At 49.0% G+C, this 25,085-nt stretch overlaps 2 protein-coding genes across 2 annotated transcripts in view; both read left to right on the forward strand.

Annotated features, from left to right (window-relative positions):
* Positions 1–25,085, forward strand: part of tmem169b (transmembrane protein 169b) — a 462,028-nt gene that overhangs the window by 158,050 nt on the left and 278,893 nt on the right. The gene's annotated exons all lie outside the window — the stretch shown is intronic.
* The window catches only part of retreg2 (reticulophagy regulator family member 2), a 37,632-nt gene continuing 27,263 nt past the window's right edge, over positions 14,717–25,085 (forward strand). The window contains exons 1-6 of the mRNA XM_072261128.1: positions 14,717–15,056; positions 17,533–17,639; positions 18,382–18,409; positions 22,543–22,672; positions 22,995–23,079; positions 23,580–23,717. Coding sequence (XP_072117229.1) covers positions 14,740–15,056; positions 17,533–17,639; positions 18,382–18,409; positions 22,543–22,672; positions 22,995–23,079; positions 23,580–23,717 — 805 coding nt within the window. The 5' untranslated portion in view covers positions 14,717–14,739. The remainder of the gene's footprint in view (positions 15,057–17,532; positions 17,640–18,381; positions 18,410–22,542; positions 22,673–22,994; positions 23,080–23,579; positions 23,718–25,085) is intronic.

Below are 25,085 nucleotides of genomic sequence, written 5' to 3' on the forward strand. Positions count from 1 at the left end.
CACACACACTGACCCTCACTGGGGCACAATTCCACACACACACTGACCCTCACTGGGGGACAGTCCCACACACACACTGACCCTCACTGGGGGACAGTCCCACACACACACTGACCTTCACTGAGGGACGGTCCCACAAGCACACTGACCCTCACTGGGAGACAGTCCCACACACACACTGACCCTCACTGGGAGACAGTCCACACAGACACACTGACCCTCACTGGGAGATGGTCCCCCACACACACTGACCCTCACTGGGGGACAGTCCCACACACACACACTGACACTCACTGGGAGACGGTCTCACACACACACTGACCCTCACTGGGAGACAGTCCCACACACACACACTGACCCTCACTGGGGGACGGTCCCACACACACACACACTGACCCTCACTGGGGGACAGACCCACACACACACTGAGCCTCACTGAGGGACGGTCCCACAAGCACACTGACCCTCACTGGGAGACAGTCCCACACACACACTGACCCTCACAGGGGGACAGTCCCACACACACTGACCCTCACTGGGGGACGGTCGCACACACACACTGACCCTCACTGGGGGACAGTCCCACACACATACTGACCCTCACTGGGGGACGGACCCACACACACACTGACCCTCACTGGGGGGGACAGTCTCACACACACACTGACCCTCACTGGGGCACAATTCCACACACACACTGACCCTCACTGGGAGACGGTCCCACACACACACTGACCCTCACTGGGGGACGGACCCACACACACACTGACCCTCACTGGGGGACGGACCCACACACACACTGACCCTCACTGGGGCACAATTCCACACACACACTGACCCTCACTGGGGGACAGTCCCACACACACACTGACCCTCACTGGGGGACAGTCCCACACACACACTGACCTTCACTGAGGGACGGTCCCACAAGCACACTGACCCTCACTGGGAGACAGTCCCACACACACACTGACCCTCACTGGGAGACAGTCCACACAGACACACTGACCCTCACTGGGAGATGGTCCCCCACACACACTGACCCTCACTGGGGGACAGTCCCACACACACACACTGACACTCACTGGGAGACGGTCTCACACACACACTGACCCTCACTGGGAGACAGTCCCACACACACACACTGACCCTCACTGGGGGACGGTCCCACACACACACACACTGACCCTCACTGGGGGACAGACCCACACACACACTGAGCCTCACTGAGGGACGGTCCCACAAGCACACTGACCCTCACTGGGAGACAGTCCCACACACACACTGACCCTCACAGGGGGACAGTCCCACACACACTGACCCTCACTGGGGGACGGTCGCACACACACACTGACCCTCACTGGGGGACAATCCCACACACACACACTGACCCTCACTGGGGAACGGCCCCACACACACACTGACCCTCACTGGGGGACGGTCCCACACACACACACACACACTGACCCTCACTGGGGGACGGTCCCACACACACACTGACCCTCACTGGGGACGGTCTCACACACACACTGACCCTCACTGGGGGACGGTCCCACACACACACTGACCCTCACTGGGGGACAGTCCCACACACACACTGACCCTCACAGGGGGACAGTCTCACACACACTGACCCTCACTGGGGGACGGTCGCACACACACACTGACCCTCACTGGGGGACGATCCCACACACACACACTGACCCTCACTGGGGAACGGCCCCACACACACACTGACCCTCACTGGGGGACGGTCCCACACACACACACTGACCCTCACTGGGGGACGGTCCCACACACACACTGACCCTCACTGGGGGATGGTCTCACACACACACTGACCCTCACTGGGGTCAGTCCCACACACACACTGACCCTCACTGGGGGACGGTCCCACACACACACTGACCCTCACTGGGGACGGTCTCACACACACACTGACCCTCACTGGGGGACAGTCTCACACACACACACACACACACACACACACACACACACACTGACCCTCACTGGAGACGGTCTCACACACACACTGACCCTCACTGGGGATGTTCTCACACACACACTGACCCTCACTGGGGGACAGTCCCACACACACACCGACCCTCACTGGGGACGGTCCCACACACACACACTGACCCTCACTGGGGGACGGTCCCACACACACACTGACCCTCACTGGGGGACAGTCTCACACACACACACACACACACACACACACACACACACACACACACACACTGACCCTCACTGGAGATGGTCCCACACACACACTGACCCTCACTAGGGATGGTCTCACACACACACTGACCCTCACTGGGGGACGGTCCCATGCACACACTGACCCTCACTGGGGAACAGTCCCACACACACACACTGACCCTCACTGGAAGGTGTTCCCAACCTGTGGTTGGTTGATTGATATTAACTCTCATTTGTCTTAGCTCCCCTCTGCATCATTTCTTATCTGGTCATGTAGAAACCTGTGAACAGAAGAACGCATCGTCGATTCTGCCCATTCTTCTGCTTTATGACCCAACAATTATTACATGTTATGTTTGTTTTGAACTGTTTTTCCTCAGAAAAGGTATCCAGGAATTGTTTCAGAGATTGGGCGTACCATGGATCACACTAGGAAACAGGTGCTGCAAAGCTTACACATTTGTGTTTGTTTGGCTAAAATGTCCCAACTTCAAGTACTGAATTTGGATTTGATCTCTTGGAGTAAATATTCATATTGTGACATTATGACACTGAAAATTTATCATCAACAGAGGCAGGAAAAGGGAAGAATACCAGTTTTTGTTAGCTAAGGCAAGAGCCGAGGTTGAGGGAACCGTGTCAGATCAAAGGAAAAGCTGCAGCTTTTATTGTATAGACCGGTGGGACTTTACCTTAGAAGTGGTATGTCTCAGCCAGTTAGTGCAGCCAGGAGGGCAAATTGGCCATTTGCCAGAAGGCCACTGGGACACAGGCCTCAGCGGGGAAGAGGAAGAGGAAGAGGAAAGTAATTTCCCTGTGAATTGTCGGCAGATTGAATACTACATCAGTCGTGAGGAAATAGAACAGAGCCTTGCTTGGAGTATTGTGAGCCGTTTTGGGCCCTTAATGATGAAAAGCTCTGTTGGCACTGGAGAGGATCCAGATGATGTTCATGAGAATGATTCCAGGAATGAAAGGGTTGACTAGCATATGAGGAGTGTTTGATGGCTCTGGGCCGATACTTGCTGAATTTTTAAAGAATGGCGGTGAGGGTGGGGTGGTGTCGTGTGGATCTCACTGAACCCTGTCAAATATTGAAAGGCCTAGATTGAGTGGATGAGGAGAGGATGTTTCCTATAGTGGGTGACAAGTAGCCACAGCCTCAGAATAGAGGGATGTCCATTTAGAACAGAGATGAGGAGGGATTTCTTTAGCCAGAGAGTAGTGAATCTGTGGAATCCATTGCCACAGACGGTTGTGGAGGCCAGGTCATTGGGTCTATTTAAAGAAGAGGTTGATTTGTTCTCGGTTAGTGAGGGCATCAAAGATTATGGGGAGAAAGCAGAAGAATGGGGTTGAGAGGGATAATAAATCAGCCATGACAGAATGGTGCAGCAGATCCAATAGGCCGAGTGGTCTAGTTTTGCTCCTATGTCTAACGGTCTTACAAGAGAGGAGCAGGCCCAATGGCCCACAATGACTGTGCCAAGCATTACACAAAACTAAACTGATCCCCTGTGACTGCCGATGATCCATATCTAGGGCAGTGAATTCCATCTTCTATTTGATGTGAAGACATCTCTTCTCAACTCTGTCCTGAGTGACCAACTCCACTGAGAGTCTAACCCTTGGTTTCAGACACCAGGGAAAATATCGCCTCCACATTAATGGGCAAGGAAGGAGATTAGAGAGGAATGAACGGGGACCCTTGTGTTAGTTTCTAATATTATGATAAATAAGGGCATTTCACTGCCAAATCAGCAACGTTGGCTTGTTGTTGCTCATGACAGGGCACTTGGAAGGGACCCACAGCTGCAGTAACACACTCCTGTCCTGTTTCACAGCCTCTCCTTACACTGCTACTGAGTGGGCAATATAGCCTCAGGGTCTTGGGCCTCTACCCTTCCTAACCACACCGACCTTCCCTTTCACTGTGCTATAGAACGGTTTCCTGAGCTGTGATGTTGCCTGCGCCCCCCCCCCCACCACAAACCCATCCTTGAAGTGAACTCGGGAATACTGAACAAACGCAGGGACTGAGGCTCCTTCTTACCTCACCGTCCTTGCATCAACTTGTCAGACCCTCATGTCTCCTGACCCCACAAACTTTCTGAAGTCTTTTACCTAAACGGGGTGGCTGCCTCTCGGGGCAGAAGTCCAGGCAGGCATCCCCCTCTGCGATGGTTCACTGCATCCACAGCTCTGACTCCCAGCTCCTGAACACGTTAAAGCCACGGATGTATCAGTCCTGGACAAAACCATACATACGCACACAGGGTAACGCATCTCCTATCACTGTATCTGTTTAATTGATTTATTTATTGATAATCAAATGATGTACTGCCTTTGCTTGTCTTCATATGTCAGATATAAAATACAAAAGCCAGAATGTTATATTGCAACTTTGCAAAACCTCGCTTAGACCAAGATGTTACAGTAGAATTAAGCCATTCAGCCCATCGAGGGTGATTTATTTTCCCTCTCAAATGCATTTGCCTGCCTTCTCCCCGTAAGCTTTGATGCCTTTACTAATCAAGAACCCATCAACCTCCACTTCAAATATACCCAATGACTTGCACTTCACAGCCGACTGTGGCAATGAATTCTGCGGATTTTCCACCCTTTGGATAAAGAAATTCGTCCTCATCTCTGTTCTAAAGGGACATCCCTCTGCTCTGATAGTGGGCCCTTTGGTCCTATTGGAAACATCCTCTTCACCTCCACTTGTAATGCAGGGGATGTTTCCAAGTTGAAATATTGTGAGAGTTCTGGTCGCCACACTCGAGAGAGGACATCAGACACAGACTCTTCAGCCCACAGGGTTGTGCAGACCTTGTAAGCTACTCTAAGATTAATCTAACCCTTCCTTCCCACATAGCCCTCCATTTTGCTGTTATCCATCAACCAGTTCCTTAAATGTTCTTAATGTACAGTATCTGCCTCAACCACCATGCCTGACAGGGTGTTCCAAGCACTCGCCACTCCCTGTGTAAAAAAAACTTACCTCTGACATTCCCCTATACCTTCCTCCAATCAGCTTAAAGTTATGCCCCCTTGACTCTTCAAACTAATCAATAAGCTTCAAGACCTTGGCCTCAGTACCTCCTTGTGCAACTGGATCCTGAATTTCCTCATTTGCAGATGCCAGTCAGTTTGGATTGGCAACAACGTCTCCTCACAATCCCCATCAGTACAGGTGCACCACAAGGCTGTGTGCTTCGCCCCCTGCTCTACTCACTTTACACTTATGACTGGGAGGCTCGGCATAGCTCCAATGCCATATTTAAGTAAGCTGGCGGCACCACCGTCTTTGGCCAAATCAAAGGAGGAGATGTATTATCACGTAGCAGGGAGATTGGAAAGCTGAGTGGTGCCACATCAACAAACCCTCACGCAATGTCAGCAAGAGCAAGAGGCTGACTATTGGCTTCAGGAGGAGGAAAGCGGAGGTCCACGAGCCAGTCCTCATCAGGAGATCAGAGGTGGAGAGGGCCAGCAGCTTTAAATTCCTCAGTGTTGGCATTTCAGAGGAGCTGTCCTGAGCCCTGTACGTAAGGGAAATTATGAAGAAAGCACGGCAGTGCCTCCACTTCCTTAGAAGTTTGCAAGGATATGGCGTGACATCTAAAATTTTGACAAACTTCTACAGATGTGTGGTGGAGAGTACATTGACTGACTGCATCACGGCCTGGTATGGAAACACCAGTGCCCTTGTACAAACAGTCGTGGGTATCAGGGGTAAAGCCCTCCCCGCTGAGTATACGTACATGGAGCACTGTCACAGGGAAGCAGCATCCATCATCAGGGACCCCCACCTTCCAGGCCATGCTCTCTTCTCACTGCTGCCGTCAGGAAGGAGATACAGGAGCCTCAGGACTCACACCTCCAGGTTCAGGAACAGTTACTACTTCTTAGCCATCAGGCTCTTGAACCAGAGGAGATAATTTCACTCACCCGGTCACTGAGCTGTTCCTAAAACCTATGGACTCACTTTCAAGGACTCTTCATCTCATGTTCTCGATATTATTATTATTATTTTTCTTCTGTATTGTCACATTTTGTTGTCTTTCGCATGCTGGTTGTCTGTCCTGTCAGGTGCAGTCTATCATTGATTCTATTCCATTTCTTGGATTTACTGAGATATGCCGCAAGAAAATGAATCTCAGGGTTGTATATGGTGACATAAATCTACTTTGATAATAAATTTACATTGAACTTTGAATTAACCATTTCCACCCTGGGAAAAAAATCACTGGCTGCCCACTATGCCTCTTATCAACTTATACGCCTCTATCAAGACGCCTCCAATCCTTCTTCACTCCAAAGAGAAAAGCCCCAGCTCGCTCAAATTATCTTCATAAAACATGCTCTCTAATCCAAACAGCATCCTGGTCAATCTTGTCTGCACCCTCTCCAGAGCTTTCAAATCCTTCCTATAATGAGGAATGCTGAGCACAGTACAATACTTCTAACCAGGATCTTATGGAGCTGCATCATTACCTTGTGGTTCTTGAACTCAGTCCCCTGACTGACGAAGACCGTGTGCAGATCACTGACGGTGTGAAAAAGTTGCCCCCTCAGGTCCTTTTCCAGTGTTTCCCCTCTCACCTTAACCAGACTCTCTACACACTGCATCAACCTGTACAGGAATTGCCCCGTCCTCTGCGCTCTCAGTCTATTTTCCATTCTCCTGCTAAACTAGTTAAACCTACCCAACAGCTTGAGCAAACCTGCTCACAGGGATATCGGTCCCCCTTGGGTTCAGGTGTAACCTGTCTTTTAATCGTACCTTCTCCAGGCAAGATCCCAATGATCCAGAAATCTGAAATCCTGCCCCCTGCACCACTATCTCAGCCACTCATTCAAAGGTTTCAAAGGTACAATTTCATGTCAGAGAAATGTATACAATAGACACCCTGAAATGCTTTTCTTCATAAGCATCCACGTAAACAGAGGAGTGCCCCAAGAATGAACGACAGTTAAATGTTAGAACCCCAAAGTCCCCCCCACAGCTCCCCTTCCTCCCGCATGTAAGCAGCAGCGAGCAACAATCCCCCTCTCCCCACCGGCAAAAATAAAGCACACCCGCTACCAGCACTCAAGCGTGAGCAAAGCAACAGACTTGCAGTTACCCCAAAGACTATATTGTTCAGCCGATAATTCAACCTAATAAGGGAGAAAGAGATGACTCCATTTTCCAACAAGCGGGGAGAGATAACAAACAACTCGCTAGTTTACGATGTTAAAAGTCCATTATGTGGCTTTTTTCGAGCTCTACCTGAAGATCACAAGGATCCCGGGTGCCCAGGCACACAGCAGATGTTCCGACTCCCCCAACAACACACGGGTCTCCTGTGGCAACACCAGCCCTTGACTCGCCCGTCTCCAGTTCCTCGAGATCCCAGGCTTCTGAATCCGTGCCGAAATCTTAGGCTGAGCCTTTGGCATGCCGAATAGCGGCTGATTGTGGAACCCCAAGAGCGAGTCCCATGCCCGCAAAGAACCGTAGTCAGCGTGTAACTCCAGGTTAGGGTCTTCAAAAGAACCCTGAAGGGGAAAAGTAGAGATATTAAAGATGGAAATAGAACTGTTTTCTTTTTTTTACTATTTTTTATTGCAACACCAACAAATTATATTCAATACAATCAATTGCCAATTGCATTTTGACTGTTTAACCCAGCCACCCCAACCTTCATCACCATCCCCCCTCCACCCCTCTCTCCCCCTTACCCCTCTCCCCTCCACCAACCAACTGAATAATAGTGCACACACAGACAAAGCATTCCTATTTTAACAAAAGCTCTTTTAAGTTGGATATCAAATTTGTCCACATTAAGATTGTGTTTGGTCGTGCATCATTTACTCTTGCTGATGAAAGTTCCGGGTAAGATATAGAACTGTTTTCAATTTTAAACTGTACATCGTTACTATTTGACAAAGGAGAAATTGTCTAAGATGTTTCCTAATGTTGATAGTTATTGTGATAGATGTAAAACTGAGACAGCTACACTGACACACGTTTTGGTCTTGTTCTATACTGGGACAGTTCTGGAAGTCAGTTTTTTCTACAATTTCTAATGCACTTAAAATTAATTTACAGCCTGACAAATTAACTGTGCTTTTTGGAATAATTCCTCAAAATATCCGTGGTATCTCTGTGTCTGACCAACATGTTATTGCATTTGTTACATTGATAACTAGGAGGGCCATTTTGTTGAAGTGGAAGGATACATCAGCTCCCACTTTGTCACAATGGTTCTCTCAAGTGATGCTATGTCTTAGTTTGGAGAAAATTAGAAGTCGAACCTTTGAAACTATGTTTGATTTTGAGAAAAGATGGGGTTCATTTGCACGTTACTATCATTTGAGTTAATTGATAGATTTCCTCCACGATCTAATTGTAAATTTTTGGTACATTTTTTCTTGCTGGTGGTTTGATGTTTACCTTTAGAAACTTTTTGTATGACGCATGGCTCCAGGGTTGAACACCTAATGGCTTTTTCTTCCCTCACTTTCCTTTGCTTTAGTAGGGTTTTTCATTTTTTTTAGTAGGGCTTTTTTTTCATTTTTCCAATCTTTAAAACAATGTTTTCTTTTCTTGAGACATTGTAAGTGTTGCCTACTTCGATGTACTCGTGTTGATTTAGGATAATAATAATAAAAACACATACAAAGAACTGTTTTCAAAGATGCAAGCAAAGGAGCTGCCGTTGGGCGCCATAACTTCATCTGCCAAATCATCCTATTCTTATCCTCACTGGTGTGTGGCACAAGCGGAATCCAGAGATTACTACCCTGGAGGTTCAGCTTCCTACCAAGCTCCCTATATTGTCTCTTCAGGATGTCACCCCCTTTTTCTTCCTAAATCAATACGTGCCTTGACTTCCAGCTGTTCTCCCTCCCTCCTGAGAATGCTGTGGACCTGATCCAGTACATCTCAGGTGCCAGGGAACGTGCCATCCAGATCTCTCGTTCACGTCCTGCCTGCTCCTCTAACTACTGAATCTCTTATCACCACTGCATTCCTCTTCTCCCCTCCCCCTTTCCTCCTAAGCCTCAGAGCCAAACTCAATGCCAGAGACCTGGTCACCAAAGCTTTCCCCGATAGATCAAACGCCCAACAGTAACCAAAGTGGTACGGTATACTTATTATGGAGGGGACCAGCTGCAGGAGTACTCAGCATTGTCTGCCTATTCCTGACAGTCACCTGGCAGGGAGATTAGCGGGGGCTACTGAGGTGACTTTAAACTAGAATGGTTGGGGGGGTGGGAATCAAATTAAAGAGGCTAGGCGTGAGGAGGTTAGTTCACTACAGGGGGATGGGAACCAGTGCAGAGAGACAGAGGGGTGTAAAGTGAGGGTAGGAACTAAAAGTACTATGGAGAAAAGTAAAAGTGGCAGGCCGACAAATCCAGGGCAAGCATTAAAAAGGGCCACTTTTCAGCATAATTGTATAAGGGCTAAGAGAGTTGTAAAAGAGCGCCTGAAGGCTTTGTGTGTCAATGCAAGGAGCATTCGTAATAAGGTGGATGAATTGAAAGTGCAGATTGTTATTAATGATTATGATATAGTTGGGATCACAGAGACATGGCTCCAGGGTGACCAGGGATGGGAGCTCAACGTTCAGGGATATTCAATATTCAGGAGGGATAGACATGAAGGAAGGGGAGGTGGGGTGGCGTTGCTGGTTAAAGAAGAGATTAACGCAATAGAAAGGAAGGACATAAGCCGGGAAGATGTGGAATCGATATGGGTAGAGCTGCGTAACACTAAGGGGCAGAAGACGCTGATGGGAGTTGTGTACAGGCCACCTAACAGTAGTAGTGAGGTCGGAGATGGTATTAAACAGGAAATTAGAAATGTGTGCAATAAAGGAACAGCAGTTATAATGGGTGACTTCAATCTACATGTAGATTGGGTGAACCAAATTGGTAAGGGTGCTGAGGAAGAGGATTTCTTGGAATGTATGCGGGATGGTTTTTTGAACCAACGTGTCGAGGAACCAACTAGAGAGCAGGCTATTCTGGACTGGGTTTTGAGCAATGAGGAAGGGTTAATTAGCGATCTTGTCGTGAGAGGCCCCTTGGGTAAGAGTGACCATAATATGGAGGAATTCTTCATTAAGATGGAGAGTGACATGGTTAATTCAGAAGCAAAGGTTCTGAACTTAAAGAGGGGTAACTTTGAAGGTATGAGACGTGAATTAGCTAAAATAGACTGGCAAATGACACTTAAAGGATTGACGGTGGATATGCAATGGCAAGCATTTAAAGATCGCATGGATGAACTACAACAATTGTTCATCCCAGTTTGGCAAAAGAATAAATCAAGGAAGGTAGTGCACCCGTGGCTGACAAGAGAAATTAGGGATAGTATCAATTCCAAAGAAGAAGCATACAAATTAGCCAGAGAAAGTGGCTCACCTGAGGACTGGGAGAAATTCAGAGTTCAGCAGAGGAGGACAAAGGGCTTAATTAGGAAGGGGAAAAAAGATTATGAGAGAAAACTGGCAGGGAACATAAAAACGGACTGTAAAAGCTTTTATAGATATGTAAAAAGGAAAAGACTGGTAAAGACAAATGTAGGTCCCCTACAGACAGAAACAGGTGAATTGATTACGGGGAGCAAGGACATGGCAGACCAATTGAATAATTACTTTGGTTCTGTCTTCACTAAGGAGGACATAAATAATCTTCCAGAAATAGTAGGGGACAGAGGGTCCAGTGAGATGGAGGAACTGAGTGAAATACATGTTAGTAGGGAAGTGGTGTTAGGTAAATTGAAGGGATTGAAGGCAGATAAATCCCCAGGGCCAGATGGTCTGCATCCCAGGGTGCTTAAGGAAGTAGCCCAAGAAATAGTGGATGCATTAGTGATAATTTTTCAAAACTTGTTAGATTCTGGACTAGTTCCTGAGGATTGGAGGGTGGCTAATGTAACTCCACTTTTTAAAAAAGGAGGGAGAGAGAAACCGGGGAATTATAGACCAGTTAGCCTAACGTCGGTGGTGAGGAAACTGCTGGAGTTAGTTATCAAGGATGTGATAACAGCACATTTGGAAAGCGGTGAAATGATCGGACAAAGTCAGCATGGATTTGTGAAAGGAAAATCATGTCTGACGAATCTCATAGAATTTTTTGAGGATGTAACTAGTAGAGTGGATAGGGGAGAACCAGTGGATGTGGTATATTTGGATTTTCAGAAGGCTTTTGACAAGGTCCCACACAGGAGATTAGTGTGCAAACTTAAAGCACACGGTATTGGGGGTAAGGTATTGGTGTGGGTGGAGAGTTGGTTAGCAGACAGGAAGCAAAGAGTGGGAATAAACGGGACCTTTTCAGAATGGCAGGCGGTGACTAGTGGGGTACCGCAAGGCTCAGTGCTGGGACCCCAGTTGTTTACAATATATATTAATGACTTGGATGAGGGAATTAAATGCAGCATCTCCAAGTTTGCGGATGACACGAAGCTGGGTGGCAGTGTTAGCTGTGAGGAGGATGCTAAGAGGATGCAGAGTGACTTGGATAGGTTGGGTGAGTGGGCAAATTCATGGCAGATGCAATTTAATGTGGATAAATGTGAAGTTATCCACTTTGGTGGCAAAAATAGGAAAACAGATTATTATCTGAATGGCCGATTAGGAAAAGGGGAGGTGCAACGAGACCTGGGTGTCATTATACACCAGTCATTGAAAGTGGGCATGCAGGTACAGCAGGCAGTGAAAAAGGCGAATGGTATGCTGGCATTTATAGTGAGAGGATTCGAGTACAGGAGCAGGGAGGTACTACTGCAGTTGTACAAGGCCTTGGTGAGACCACACCTGGAGTATTGTGTGCAGTTTTGGTCCCCTAATCTGAGGAAAGACATCCTTGCCATAGAGGGAGTACAAAGAAGGTTCACCAGATTGATTCCTGGGATGGCAGGACTTTCATATGAAGAAAGACTGGATGAACTAGGCTTGTACTCGTTGGAATTTAGAAGATTGAGGGGGGGATCTGATTGAAACGTATAAGATCCTAAAGGGATTGGACAGGCTAGATGCAGGAAGATTGTTCCCGATGTTGGGGAAGTCCAGAACAAGGGGCCACAGTTTGAGGATAGAGGGGAAGCCTTTTAGGACCGAGATTAGGAAAAACTTCTTCACACAGAGAGTGGTGAATCTGTGGAATTCTCTGCCACAGGAAACAGTTGAGGCCAGTTCATTGGTTATATTTAAGAGGGAGTTAGATATGGCCCTTGTGGCTACGGGGGTCAGGGGGTATGGAGGGAAGGCTGGGGCGGGGTTCTGAGTTGGATGATCAGCCATGATCATAATAAATGGTGGTGCAGGCTCAAAGGGCCGAATGGCCTACTCCTGCACTTATTTTCTATGTTTCTATGTTTCTATCTGCCTCCTGCAGCTTCGGGGTGACCACCTCACTGTCGACCTTAACCGTCTCTTCCTCATTTTCCGACGTTAGATGTAGGTCATCCAGCTCTAGCTCCAGTTCCCTAACGCGATCTGCAAGGAGCTGGATCTGGATACACCTCATGCAAATATAGTTATCGTGGAGACTGGAGGTCTCCAGGAATATCCACATCTAACATAAAGGAGGGAGGAGAAGATGGCGACGCGATGCAGCTCCCAGCAGCCACTCCGGTGGTGATGTCTGTTATTTGTCAAGCAGGGTGCCGTGCACAATCCTGATTTGATGGAGATGGACATGAGAGCACGGAGGAACATCTGGTGAAACTTCTGAAATGCCTGCTTCGCTGCTGCTGCTACTGTGTGATCCAGAATCTCCGGAGGGGAAGGCCCCGAGTCCTCGGCTTTGCTTGTTTCTCGGCGGCTGGGGTGGGATCGAAGTGCTCGGCAGAGGATGGTGCTCGGAGAGGCTGTGTCGGAGGGGCTGGTTGGAGGCTCGAAGTTTTTGATTGGACTCAGAGTCCGCTGCGGTCGGGAGTTTCCAATGGTGCTGCATCAGCAAGTTTGCGGCACTTGGAGGTTCATGGCAGGGAGAGTTTCTCCCTTCTACCGTCTGCGTGAGATGAAGAGGCTATCGGGACTTTGAGACTTTTTTTTACCGTGCTCATGGTCTGCTCTTTATCAAATTATGGTATTGGTTTGCACTGTTGTAACTATATGTTATAATTATGTGGTTTTGTAAGTTTTAGTCTTAGTTTGTCCTGTGCTTTTCTTGTGATATCATTCTGGAGGAATGTTGTATCATTTTTTAATGCATGCGTTTCTAAATGACAATAAATGAGGACTGAGTGTCCTCATAATCTAAAAGAACACACCATTGACCCTGGACTCATTCTCGCTGCACTAACAGACCAAGAAAGAAACTTGCCAGAAACTTACTTAAGCCTCCTGAACTAAAGCCTCAAACCTCCCACTCTAATACTGGTGCACTCAGACAGTAGCCACCCTGCTTAAACCTAACTTATTTTTATTGGCCTTTGCCAATTGCCCAAAAAAAATCTATGACTGAAATGCACTGAAAAGTCCTGAAAGGCCCTGCTCTCTTTTTAAATCTCGCACTGGCTCACCTCAAAACAAGACACTGCTTGTGATGACTGAAGCCCGCCGAAAGGCGCAAAAGGCTCCGCTCTCTTTTTAAAATAATAATAAATATTTAGATCCTGTAGAAGGTTGTCATAGGTTACACTGGGGCATTGATGGGATAGAGCACTGAGCTGAGAAGTGGCAGGTAGAGTTTAAGCTGGACAAGTATGAAGTTATACACTTTGGAAGATCGAATTTGAAAATTGAGTACAGGGTTCATGGCAGAATTCCTATCAGTGCGGAAGAATAGTGTGATCTTGGGGTCCAAGTTCATAGATCCCTTTACAATTGATAGAGTGGTTAAGAAGGTGTATGGTGTGTTGGCTTTTGTTAGTCAGAGAATTGGGTTCAAGAGCCCCAAGGTAATGTTACAGCTCCATAAAAACCTGATTGGACCACATTTGGAATATTGTGTTCAGTTCTGGGCACCTCATTATAAGAAAGATTGGAAGCTTTAGAGAGGGTGAGACGAGATTTAATAGGATGCTGCCTGGACTAGGGAGCATGAAGACACTTTGAGCATCTAGTGCTTTTCTCTTTGGAGTGGAGGAGGATAAGAGGCAACTTGATGGAGGTATGCAAGATGGTATGAGGCATAGATTGGGTGAACAGCCAGAGACCTTTTACCAGGGCAGAAATGGCTAATACAAGAGGGGATAATTTTAAGCTGATTGGCGGAAAGTATGGGGGGTGGGGAAGAATGACAGAGGTAGGGTTTTTACAGAGTGGTGAGAGTATGGGATATGCTACCAGGGGAGGTGGCAGAGGCAGATACACTAGATACGTTTAAAGGTCTCTTAGATAGGCACGTGGATGAAAGTCATGTCGGAGAGAAGAGTTAGATTACTCTTGCAGCAGGTTAAACATTCTGCACAAGGCAGTATTGTTCTAAGTTCTCACTTCCTGGTTACGATTGCGGAAGTACCATCCCTCTTTATGACGAACGTTCCGGTTAGTGACGCATCATCAACAACAACAACAACAAAAGATGGCGACGGCTGAGGGCGAGTGGCCGGGCCCCGGGGGAGAGGCAGCACCGGCTCAGATCCCGGTTCCCAGGGTAGAAGAGGCGGCTCCGAGCCCCGTCCCTATCCGCGAGGACGAGGCGACGCCGGAATCGAGTCACCCTGGGGGAGAGGCGGTTCCGGGATCCGAGGACAGCGGCGATCTGCAGCGGACCGAGGCCCGGCTTGGCCGGTTGCTGGCTCAGTGCGAGCCCGGGCTGCTGCTGTTGCAGAGCCTCTTGGTGTGGGAGCGGCCGGCACACAGCGTCCTCATGTTGCTCGGCCTGAGCGGAGTTTTCTGGTAAAGTACCGGCTCACCTTTCCCAGCGACCGCATACAGCCGCTCCTGTCCCAGCCCGCCTCTCCCCACGCAGACCCTCCTGTCCCAGCCCGCCCCACCACCGCATACAGCCCCTCCTGTCCCAGCCCGCCTCTCCCCATACAGCCCCTCCTGTCCCAGCCCGCCTCTCCCCATACAGCCCCTCCTGTCCCAGCCCGCCTCTCCCCATACAGCCCCTCCTGTCCCAGCCCGACCCTCCCCACGCAGACCCTCCTGTCCCAGCCCGCCCCACCACCGCATACAGCCCCTCCTGTCCCAGCCCGCCTCTCCCCACGCAGCCCCTCCTGTCCCAGCCCGCCTCACCACCGCATACAGCCCCTGCTGTCCCAGCCCGCCCCACCACCGCATACAGCCCCTGCTGTCCCAGCCCGACCCTCCCCACGCAGACCCTGCTGTCCCAGCCCGCCCCACCACCGCATACAGCCCCTCCTGTCCCAGCCCGACCCGACCCTCCCCACGCAGACCCTGCTGTCCCAGCCCGCCTCTCCCCACGCAGACCCTCCTGTCCCAGCCCGCCCCACCACCGCATACAGCCCCTGCTGTCCCAGCCCGACCCTCCCCACGCAGACCCTGCTGTCCCAGCCCGCCCCACCACTGCATACAGCCCCTCCTGTCCCAGCCCGCCTCTCCCCATGCAGCCCCTTCTGTCCCAGCCCGACCCACCACCGCATACAGCCCCTCCTGTCCCAGCCCGCCTCTCCCCATGCAGCCCCTTCTGTCCCATCCCGACCCTCCTGTCAAAGCCCGCCTCTCCCCACGCAGACCCTCCTGTCCTAGCCCGCCCCACCACCGCATACAGCCCCTCCTGTCCCAGCCCGCCTCTCCCCATGCAGCCCCTCCTGTCCCAGCCCGACCCTCCACCGCATACAGCCCCTCCTGTCCCAGCCCGCCTCTCCCCATGCAGCCCCTCCTGTCCCAGCCCGCCTCTCCCCATGCAGCCCCTTCTGTCCCATCCCGACCCTCCTGTCAAAGCCCGCCTCTCCCCACGCAGACCCTCCTGTCCCAGCCCGCCCCACCACCGCATACAGACCCTCTCCCCACCCCCTATCACACAACCTCTCCACCGGCCGGTCCCCCACCCTTCCCAGCACACCTAACCCCACCTGCCGAGACCCCCTCCTGCAGCCAGCCACTCACCCACCCACCCACCAGCCCCTCATCGGCGGTGACCTCTCGCTCCATACAGCCTCTCTCAATCTATGTGACCCCCGCCCCGCCCCACCCCACCCCACCCCACCCCACCCCGCCCCGCCCCGCCCTTCCTCAGCGACGGAAACCACCAGCCCACCCCACCCCTCTCGTCTCCCTGCCGGCTGTGACTCGGTACCGGCGACAAACAGCCCGCGCCGTCAGCACTGTTCCCCGTTATACATACAGTACTTGGATTAACCCGGGCGATGTCCGGTGAAGATGCCGCGGTAAACCGACGGTACCCCCTCCGCGTTAATCCTTTGCAACCTATTTTTCAATAGAGCTGGCGTGCGGAGTGAAAGCTCTTGTTTGTACGTTATCTGTAGTCTCAGTAACCAGGAACGTTAAGATGCCATTTATGTCCGTCCTTAAACCCAGTCTATTATAGCTGAAATCTTCTAATGTTTTAAAGGCATTGTACACCTGCCTTTTATAGTTAATTTATATTGTGGAAAGAGCCTGTGTTGACCCTTGGTGTAGCACCAGATCTCCACCCGAGCCTTACCAGTGCTTTTCAGGAATCTATCGTGATTGTTCTGTTTTAGTCAGTCTTTGCACAAATTTATTATAGACAGATCATATTGAACTAACTCCTTTAATGTGCTTCATGATGTAACAGTGAGACTTAGGGATTTTGTATTTCCTCATTGTTCCCAATTGGAATTGGTACCGAGAAGCGGTGAAAGGCTCATCTTGCATACATTGTGAAGCCAAGAGTCCATCTTATTGTACTAGGGAACAGCAGGGTAGAATCTCTCCTTGAGCTTTCAGGCTTTTCTATCTTCTGCCTGATGGGAGGGGGGAGAAGAAAGTCTGGGGTGGGTTGGGGTCTGCTTTACTGAGGCGGTGAGAAGTGCAGACAGAGTCCACGAAGAGAAGGTGGGTTGCTGTGTTGTGCCAACTGTGTCCTCGATGCTCTGAGTTTTTTTTTGCGGTCACATGCAGAGCAGTTGTCATGCCAAGTCATGATGCAGCTGGCTAGGGGGAAGAAGCGGAATTAGTTAAGAGATCCTTCAAAGTTTTGATCTTGAGCTTCTTCTGTGTTACGAAATTCCATGATTATTAATACTCCGCTCCCCAATTCTATGGGAGAAGTTGAGGAAGGGTGAGGACTTGGAAGAGTTGAGCCGGGGGTGTGGAGGGAAGTTGTGATTGTGGAGGTGAAGTTGTTACCTGGTTTGGGTGATAGTGAGGAGTTCTTCATTTCTTTGTGGTGATCAGTACTGAACACAGCGTTTCTGAACAGGTTATTCTCCTCCACTTCACTCCGCCCTGTCTTCCTGATCAGTTTGTCATTGCTGGGAATTGTGCTGCTGGATCATTGGAAGAGCGGTCTGTGGGACCACATCATGGGTAAGTCTATCTGTGCTCTGAATCCTGCTGTAAGCTAGTTGTACCTCTGTTACTTTTCATCACCCTTTTGAACCTTGGTTCCAACACACTATCACCTCTTTAGTCCTGATATCCTCTTTCAGCCCTGTCGCCTCCTTTCTTACCCAAACTGCCCTCAGCAGCCTCCCTCTGCTCAGGCAGTGTTGCCTTCCCTCTGCCCACCTACAAGGACCACTGCCACAAGAAAGCAGCATCCATCATCAAGGACCCCCACCATCCAGGCCGTGCTCTCTCCTGGCTGCTGCCAGCAGGAGGAAGGCACTGGAGCCTCAGGGGACACACCGCCGGTTTCAGGAACAGTTGTTATCTTTCAACCATCAGATTCCTGAACCAGCGTGGATAACTTCACTCACCCCAACTCTGAACTGATTCCACAACCTATGGACTCATTTTCAAGGACTTGTGTTCTCAGTGTTTATTTGTTTATGTATTGTATTTACACAAATTGTCTTTAGCACATTGGTTATTTGTCGGTCTTTGCTTGTGTGTAGTTTTTCATTGATTCTATTTATATGTTCTACTGTGAATGCCTGCAAGAAAATGAATCTGTGTGGTATATGGTGACAGATACATAGTTTGATAATAAGTTTACTTTTGAACAGTGAGTGCACTTGTGCTCTCTCATTCCAGCATTGTAATCTGTGTGCTAGGAGTCAGTCACTGCTTTCAAGAAGCTGATTGATTTTTCTTTCTTTCCCTACAGTGCAACACCCAGTGGATGAAGATGGGAGGTACATTTCCTACTACACTAACTGCTGTATCTTCTCCAGGTTGATGGAGACCTGATCTTATGTAGGAAAGTCTTCCAGGTGGTGTAGCCCCAGGAAAGGCTAAAGTGAATATGGGGTGGGAGTACTAACATAGAACATCAGACAGTACAGTATGATATTGTGCTGACCTTTAACCTACTCCGAGATCAGTCCAACCCTTCCCTCCTACACAGCTCTCCATTTTTTTCTTCCATCCATGTTACTATCGAAAAGTGGCTTAAATATTCATCATCAAAATCTTATCTGCCACTACCACCACTCTTGGCAGTGCATTCCGCACACCCATCGCTCTCTGTGTCTAAAAAAAAATATATAAATAACCTACCCTTAACATTCCTTCGATACTTTCCTTCAATCACTTTAAATTATTTCCCTCTGGTATTAGCCATTCCACTGGGGGGAAGAGTTGTTGGATGTCCACTCTATCCATTCCTGATTAAGGAAGATGTTTTAATTTTGAAAAGAAAGTAAGGATAGAATCTGTTGGGTTAAAGTTTAGAATTAAGAGGTATGATGGAATCTTGTAGGTTTCCAAAGACAGAAGAGCAAATTTATAGGGCCTTTTAAATGTGCAAGAACCAAAGTGAGGAGATATTGGGAGATTTTAATTACCCAAATACTGATTGGGACAATGTTAAAGGACAAAGAAGAATCCTGAAGTGTGTTTAGGAGAGCTCCTTTGACCTGTGTGATTTTGGCCCACCTAAACAGGATTTGATCATGGGGACCAGGGTTGACCAGGTGAAACATCTGGCTGAGAGAGATGATATTGTAGGATTCAGTTATCAATGGAGGCAGGCAAGGAAAGCTGAAAACTGGCAAGAGGACTTGTTTTAATGGAATGAGAGCAATCAAGCCAGATGAAATAGGATGAAATCAGAAGAGCTATGAGGGGATATTAGGTTACCAATCTGGTGGTGTTTCAGATGGAGATACAGAAAACAAACTCCTGGAGGAACTTAGTGGCTCTATAATGATGAAGGGATAGTTGATATTTCAGGTTCAGACATAATGCAGGATCTCCATGCAGAACAAAGAACATTCATTTACCTCCAGAGATGCTGCTTGGCTTGCTGAGTTCCTCCAGCAGTTTGCTTTGGAAGGTGGGAGAACCGGGCCGGGGTTTCTCAGGCAAGGAAGGTGGGAGAACCGGGGTGGGGTTTCTCAGACAGGGAAGGTGGGAAATGGGGCTGGGGTTCCACAGATGGGGAAGGTGGGAAACCGGGCTGGGGTTCCATAGACGGGGAAGGTGGGAAACGGGGCTGGGGTTTCTCAGACGGGGAAGGTGGGAAACCGGGCTGGGGTTTCTCAGATGGGGAAGGTGGGAGAACCGGGCTGGGGTTCCACAGATGGGGAAGGTGGGAGAACTGGGCTGGGGTTCCACCGACGGGGAAGGTGGGAGAACTGGGCTGGGGTTCCACAGACGGGGAAGGTGGGAAACGGGGCTGGGGTTTGTCAGATGGGGAAGGTGGGAGAACCGGGCTGGGGTTTCACAGACGGGGAAGGTGGGAGAACCGGGCTGGGGTTTCTCAGGCAGGGAAGGTGGGAGAACCGGGCTGGGGTTTCACAGACGGGGAAGGTGGGAGAACCGGGCTGGGGTTTCTCAGGCAGGGAAGGTGGGAGAACCGGGCTGGGGTTTCACAGACGGGGAAGGTGGGAGAACCGGGCTGGGGTTTCTCAGGCAGGGAAGGTGGGAGAACCGGGCTGGGGTTTCTCAGGCAGGGAAGGTGGGAGAACCGGGCTGGGGTTTCTCAGGCAGGGAAGGTGGGAGAACCAGGCTGGGGTTCCACAGACGGGGAAGGTGGGAGAACCGGGCAGGGGTGCCACAGACGGGGAAGGTGGGTGAACTGGGCTGGGGTTTCTCAGACAGGGAAGGTGAATCAGGGCTGCTGAAGTAATGAGGAAGTTGGTGAATGATAAAATAGGAAGGGAGTGTTCATTGTCTAATCAGTTGAATTCTTCAAGCAAGAATCAGGCAAGTACAGTAAGCTGAGACACGAAGTGAAGAGGATATGTTCAAATTAGAATAGTATTTAACATGAAAGGGAAATAATCTCCTGGCTGAAATAATCAGAGACCAAGAGGCAGCGTTGGGGGGAGAAAAGGGGTTCCTGTGATCAAACCTGGCTATCCTGACTGGTTTGTTCTGGCCTGGATTCCGTGGGCTAAGTAGTGTCACAGAATCAGGGGGTATGGAGGGAAGGCTGGTTCAGGGTTCTGAGTTGGATGATCAGCCATGATCATAAAAAATGGCGGTGCAGGCTCAAAGGGCCGAATGGCCTACTCCTGCACCTATTTTCTATGTAGAACATGGAAGTGGCCATTTTGCTGCCACCTACACTGACCAATGCAGACCCATCTCTGCTAAACTGAGAGTTCAAAGTTAATGTGTGTATTGGGTCTCTGTAGAAAGAACATCAACTAAATAACAGGTTGTGAGAATTTAACACACATCAAAGTTGCTGGTGAACGCAGCAGGCCAGGCAGCATCTCTAGCAAGAGGTACAGTCGACGTTTCAGGCCGAGACCCTTCGTCAGGACTAACTGAAGGAAGAGTGAGTAAGGGATTTGAAAGTGGGAGGGGGAGATACAAAATGATAGGAGAAGACAGGAGGGGGAGGGATGGAGCCAAGAGCTGGACAGGTGATAGCAAAAGGGGATACGAGAGGATCATGGGACAGGAGGTCCGGGGAGAAAGACTAACTTCCGCTAGGCCCCACCTCCCCCTCGTATCCCATCTGTTACTTATTTTTATGCACACATTCTTTCTCTCTCTCTCCTTTTTCTCCCTCTGTCTCTCTGAATATACGTCTTGCCCATCCTCTGGTGTCTCCCCCCCCCCCCCCGTCTTTCTCCCCGGACCTCCTGTCCCATGATCCTCTCATATCCCTTTTGCCAATCACCTGTCCAGCTCTTGGCTCCATCCCTCCCCCTCCTGTCTTCTCCTATCATTTTGGATCTCCCCCTCCCCCTCCAACTTTCAAATCCCTTACTCACTCTTCCTTCAGTTAGTCCTGACGAAGGGTCTCAGCCTGAAACGTCGACTGTACCTCTTCCTAGAGATGCTGCTTGGCCTTCTGCGTTCACCAGCAACTTTGATGTGTGTTGCTTGGATTTCCAGCATCTGCAGAATTCCTGTTGTTTGTGAGGATTTAATTTCACTGCTGTGTGCCTGAGCTCAAAGGTCATATTCAAGGATAAGCCTCCTGGGTTGGATGCGATACACCCCAGGTTACTACGGGAAGTGAAGGAAGAGATTTTTGGGCCCTCCATCATCTCTTGAAAGCAGAGCACAAGGTTATTACCAAGGTTTTTAGCATTGTGGAAGAGCAGAGCAATTTGTGCTTCAGAGTTGCTGTGGAGGCTGATAGGGTTGTTAAGAAGGTATGAGGTAATGTTGCAGCTCTGTCAAACCCTGATTAGACCACCCTTGGAATATTGTGTTCGGATCAGTTTGCCTCATTATAGGCAGGATATGGAAGCTCTATAGAGGGTGCAAATGGAGATTTACCAGGATGCTGCCTGGATTAGAGAGCACGTCTTGTAAGGATAGGCAGAGCGAGCTGTGGCTGTAGTCTTTAAAGTGGACAGCCAGTGTCTTTCTCCCAGGGCAGAATGGCCAATACCAGAGGACATTGCTGTTTAAGGCGTGTGAAGGGAAGTTTGTTTTTTCAGGACACAGTGTGGGGTGGGTATCTGGAATGCACTGCAAGAGGTGATGGTAGAGGCTGTTGCTTTAGGGCATTGAAGAAGTTCTTGGATAGACACACGAAAGGGAAATGTGGAGGGTTATGGGCAATGTAAGAGGGAAGGGTTAGATTAATTGTGGAATAAGTTTACACAGCACAGCACTGCGGTTTGGGAGCCTGTACTGTGCTGTTATATGTCCTGGAGACGACAAGACATTACTGATCAGTGCCAGATGGGACTGGTCTGGTAGTCCTGGCATCTCACCAATGGAGGGACAATGTCTGCTCACTGCCTCCTGCAATAGCATAAACTGCCATGTGCCACTCGCTCTCGTCCCGTACTCGGTCACCCAACCCCTGCCTGAACCACTGCAGGTTAATCTTTTGGTTATTCTTTACATCCAGTGATGGAAACCCCACTAGACCTCAGCTCCTCAGACTGCCTGACCTTTGCCACTACCTCGCCGAGAGCTGGGTGGCTTTCAAACTCTACCTGAGAGAGGTGCTGGAGTACAAGACACAGAACCCAGGCAAGGTGCGTCAAGTACCAAGAGTAATTGTGTGTGTGTGTGTGTGTGTGGTCACGCATCTTGCTGCACGTGCAAGTGTTTGTGTGTGTGGACAGACCAAGTCTGACTTACTGTGATAGAGGAGTCAAAGGAGCAGTGAGAGAGACTGGAGTGAGTATGACAGTGATGGCAGGATTACAGAAATGGCAAATGAAGAGGATTGCAGTGTGTTGCTGACTGTAAATCCCAGTGGTGGGTTTTATTCTGAACAGATACCTGTTGTTTAATTTGACCTTATTTGAAGACTTGGAGTCTGTCATGACTGAACTGTGCCCATTTTATTTTTAGTTCTGTCTGAAGATGTGCATGGGCTCTTCAGCATTGGCTGTGATTGGACATTATATCCCTGGAATCATGATATCCTACATTTTCAGTGAGTATATTTATCCTAAGGGAATGTCAAGTTATAGAGTTAGTCTGGCAAAGCTGGGGGTTAACACTAGGTCAAAATAGCCACAGAGTAGCAGCAAAGATAGAGTAACAGGGAAGCAGCAGACTCTCCAGCCATCCCATTTAGAGGTTTTGGGATTATACGTTAGTGTGAGTAGCTGGCATCTTCTCTAATGCAGACCCCAGTGTTAGAATCATATACGCCTCCCCAAAGAGCAGAACAGAACGCGTTACATAAAAATAACCCTCCCTCTACATTGTATGGTCAATCACCCTCTGAGCAGGGACAACATTATATTATAACACACCCTACATTGTCCTGTCAGTCACTACCAGGGCAGAGACAGCATTGCTTAGGAACAGACTAACATACATTGTCCTGTCGATCACTGCAGGGCAGGGACCGCACAGGTGAGATACAAAGGCTGGAGTGCTTGGGAGTCTTTGGAATGTTGGTCACTGGTCCTTTGTTACGTGTTACAGTACTGAGCCTGCTGCTATGGCCTCTGGTGGTTTATCACGAGCTCATCCAGAAGATGTACACAGGTTTGGAGCCATTGCTGATGAAACTGGATTACAGCATGAAAGGCAGCACTCAGCACCGGCAGAGGGACAGGAAGAGTAAGTCATGTCTCTGGAGCTGACTCCTATCAAGCTACAGGGGTGGGAGGTGGGGGTGGGGTTATAGGATAGAGCAAATCGCCGCCTTTATCCGGGGGGGGGAGTGGGAGGGGCTGGATGTGATGTTCCAGCATTGGAAATCCGTGGTCAGACCCGCTTTGTGTGTCAGAAACTAACAAAGACTGATGCTATAGATGGACCACATTGACCTGAATGATCAGAGCTGAAGGGGTTAATCAGGGGATAATCTGGGGTTAGCACTGACCCTGTTGATGGGCTGAAGGGCTTAATAAGCATTGACCATACTGATGAGGGCTGAAGGGGTTAATACCTACCCAGGTTTGTATCGATGTGAGTTTAGAAGATCATAAATTCAAGACATTCTGCACATGCTAGAAATCTTGAAGACAGAAGTAGAGATGTATTTGACAAATTTGATGTGATTAAAGGTGTTAGAGAAGTAAAGTGGTGGAAATCAGGATTAAAAACCAATGCTGGTGTATTCATTAGGTTTGGCAAAATCTACTACTAACCTGATTGACTATTTCGAGGTAACAGACAGATTTTAGTAAGTTCCTTTATGGGTGGGCTGTCATCCAGAAGGTTAATTTGCATGGGATTCATGATAACTTGTCTGTTTAGATTCGGGATTGGGCTTGTTCACAGTGGTGGTCGATGGTAATTAACCTGGATAGAAGTATGTGACTGGTGGTGATCCACGGTTCCACGTACTAGAACCTCTGCTGTTTGTGATACACACTCAGTGGGCACTTTATTAGGTACACCTGTACACCCGCTTGTTGCTGCAAATATCTGATCAGACAGTCATGTAGCAGCACCTCAATGAATAAAAGCATGCGCACATGGTCAAGAGGTTCAGTTGTTGTTCAGACCAAACATCAAATGGGGAAGGAATGTGATCTAATGACTTTGACCGTGAAATGATTGTTGGTGCCAGACAGGGTAATTTGAGAATCTCAGAAGCTGCTGATCTGGGATTTTCACGCACAACTGAATTGATAGAAAATGGTACACAAAAAAACATTCACTGAGTGGCTGTTCTGTGATCAAAAACGGCTTGTTAATGAGAGGTCAGAGGAGAATAGCCAGACTGGTTCAAGCTGACTGGAAGGCCACAGTAACTCAAATAACCACAGTACAACAGTGGTGTGCAAGAGAGCTCTTCTGAACAAGACATTGAACCTTGAAGTCTGGATTGGCTTCAACTGCAGAAGACCACAAACATACATTCAATGGCCTCTGTATTAGGTACAGGAGGCACCTAATAAAGTGGCCACTCGGTGTATAGAATTCCCTGGATGAAATTGTGGGTGGATGGGATAGGAGATTGCAGACAATACACATATT

Source organism: Mobula birostris, chromosome 6 (assembly GCF_030028105.1).
Source record: "Mobula birostris isolate sMobBir1 chromosome 6, sMobBir1.hap1, whole genome shotgun sequence".
Taxonomy (NCBI): Eukaryota; Metazoa; Chordata; class Chondrichthyes; order Myliobatiformes; family Myliobatidae; genus Mobula; species Mobula birostris.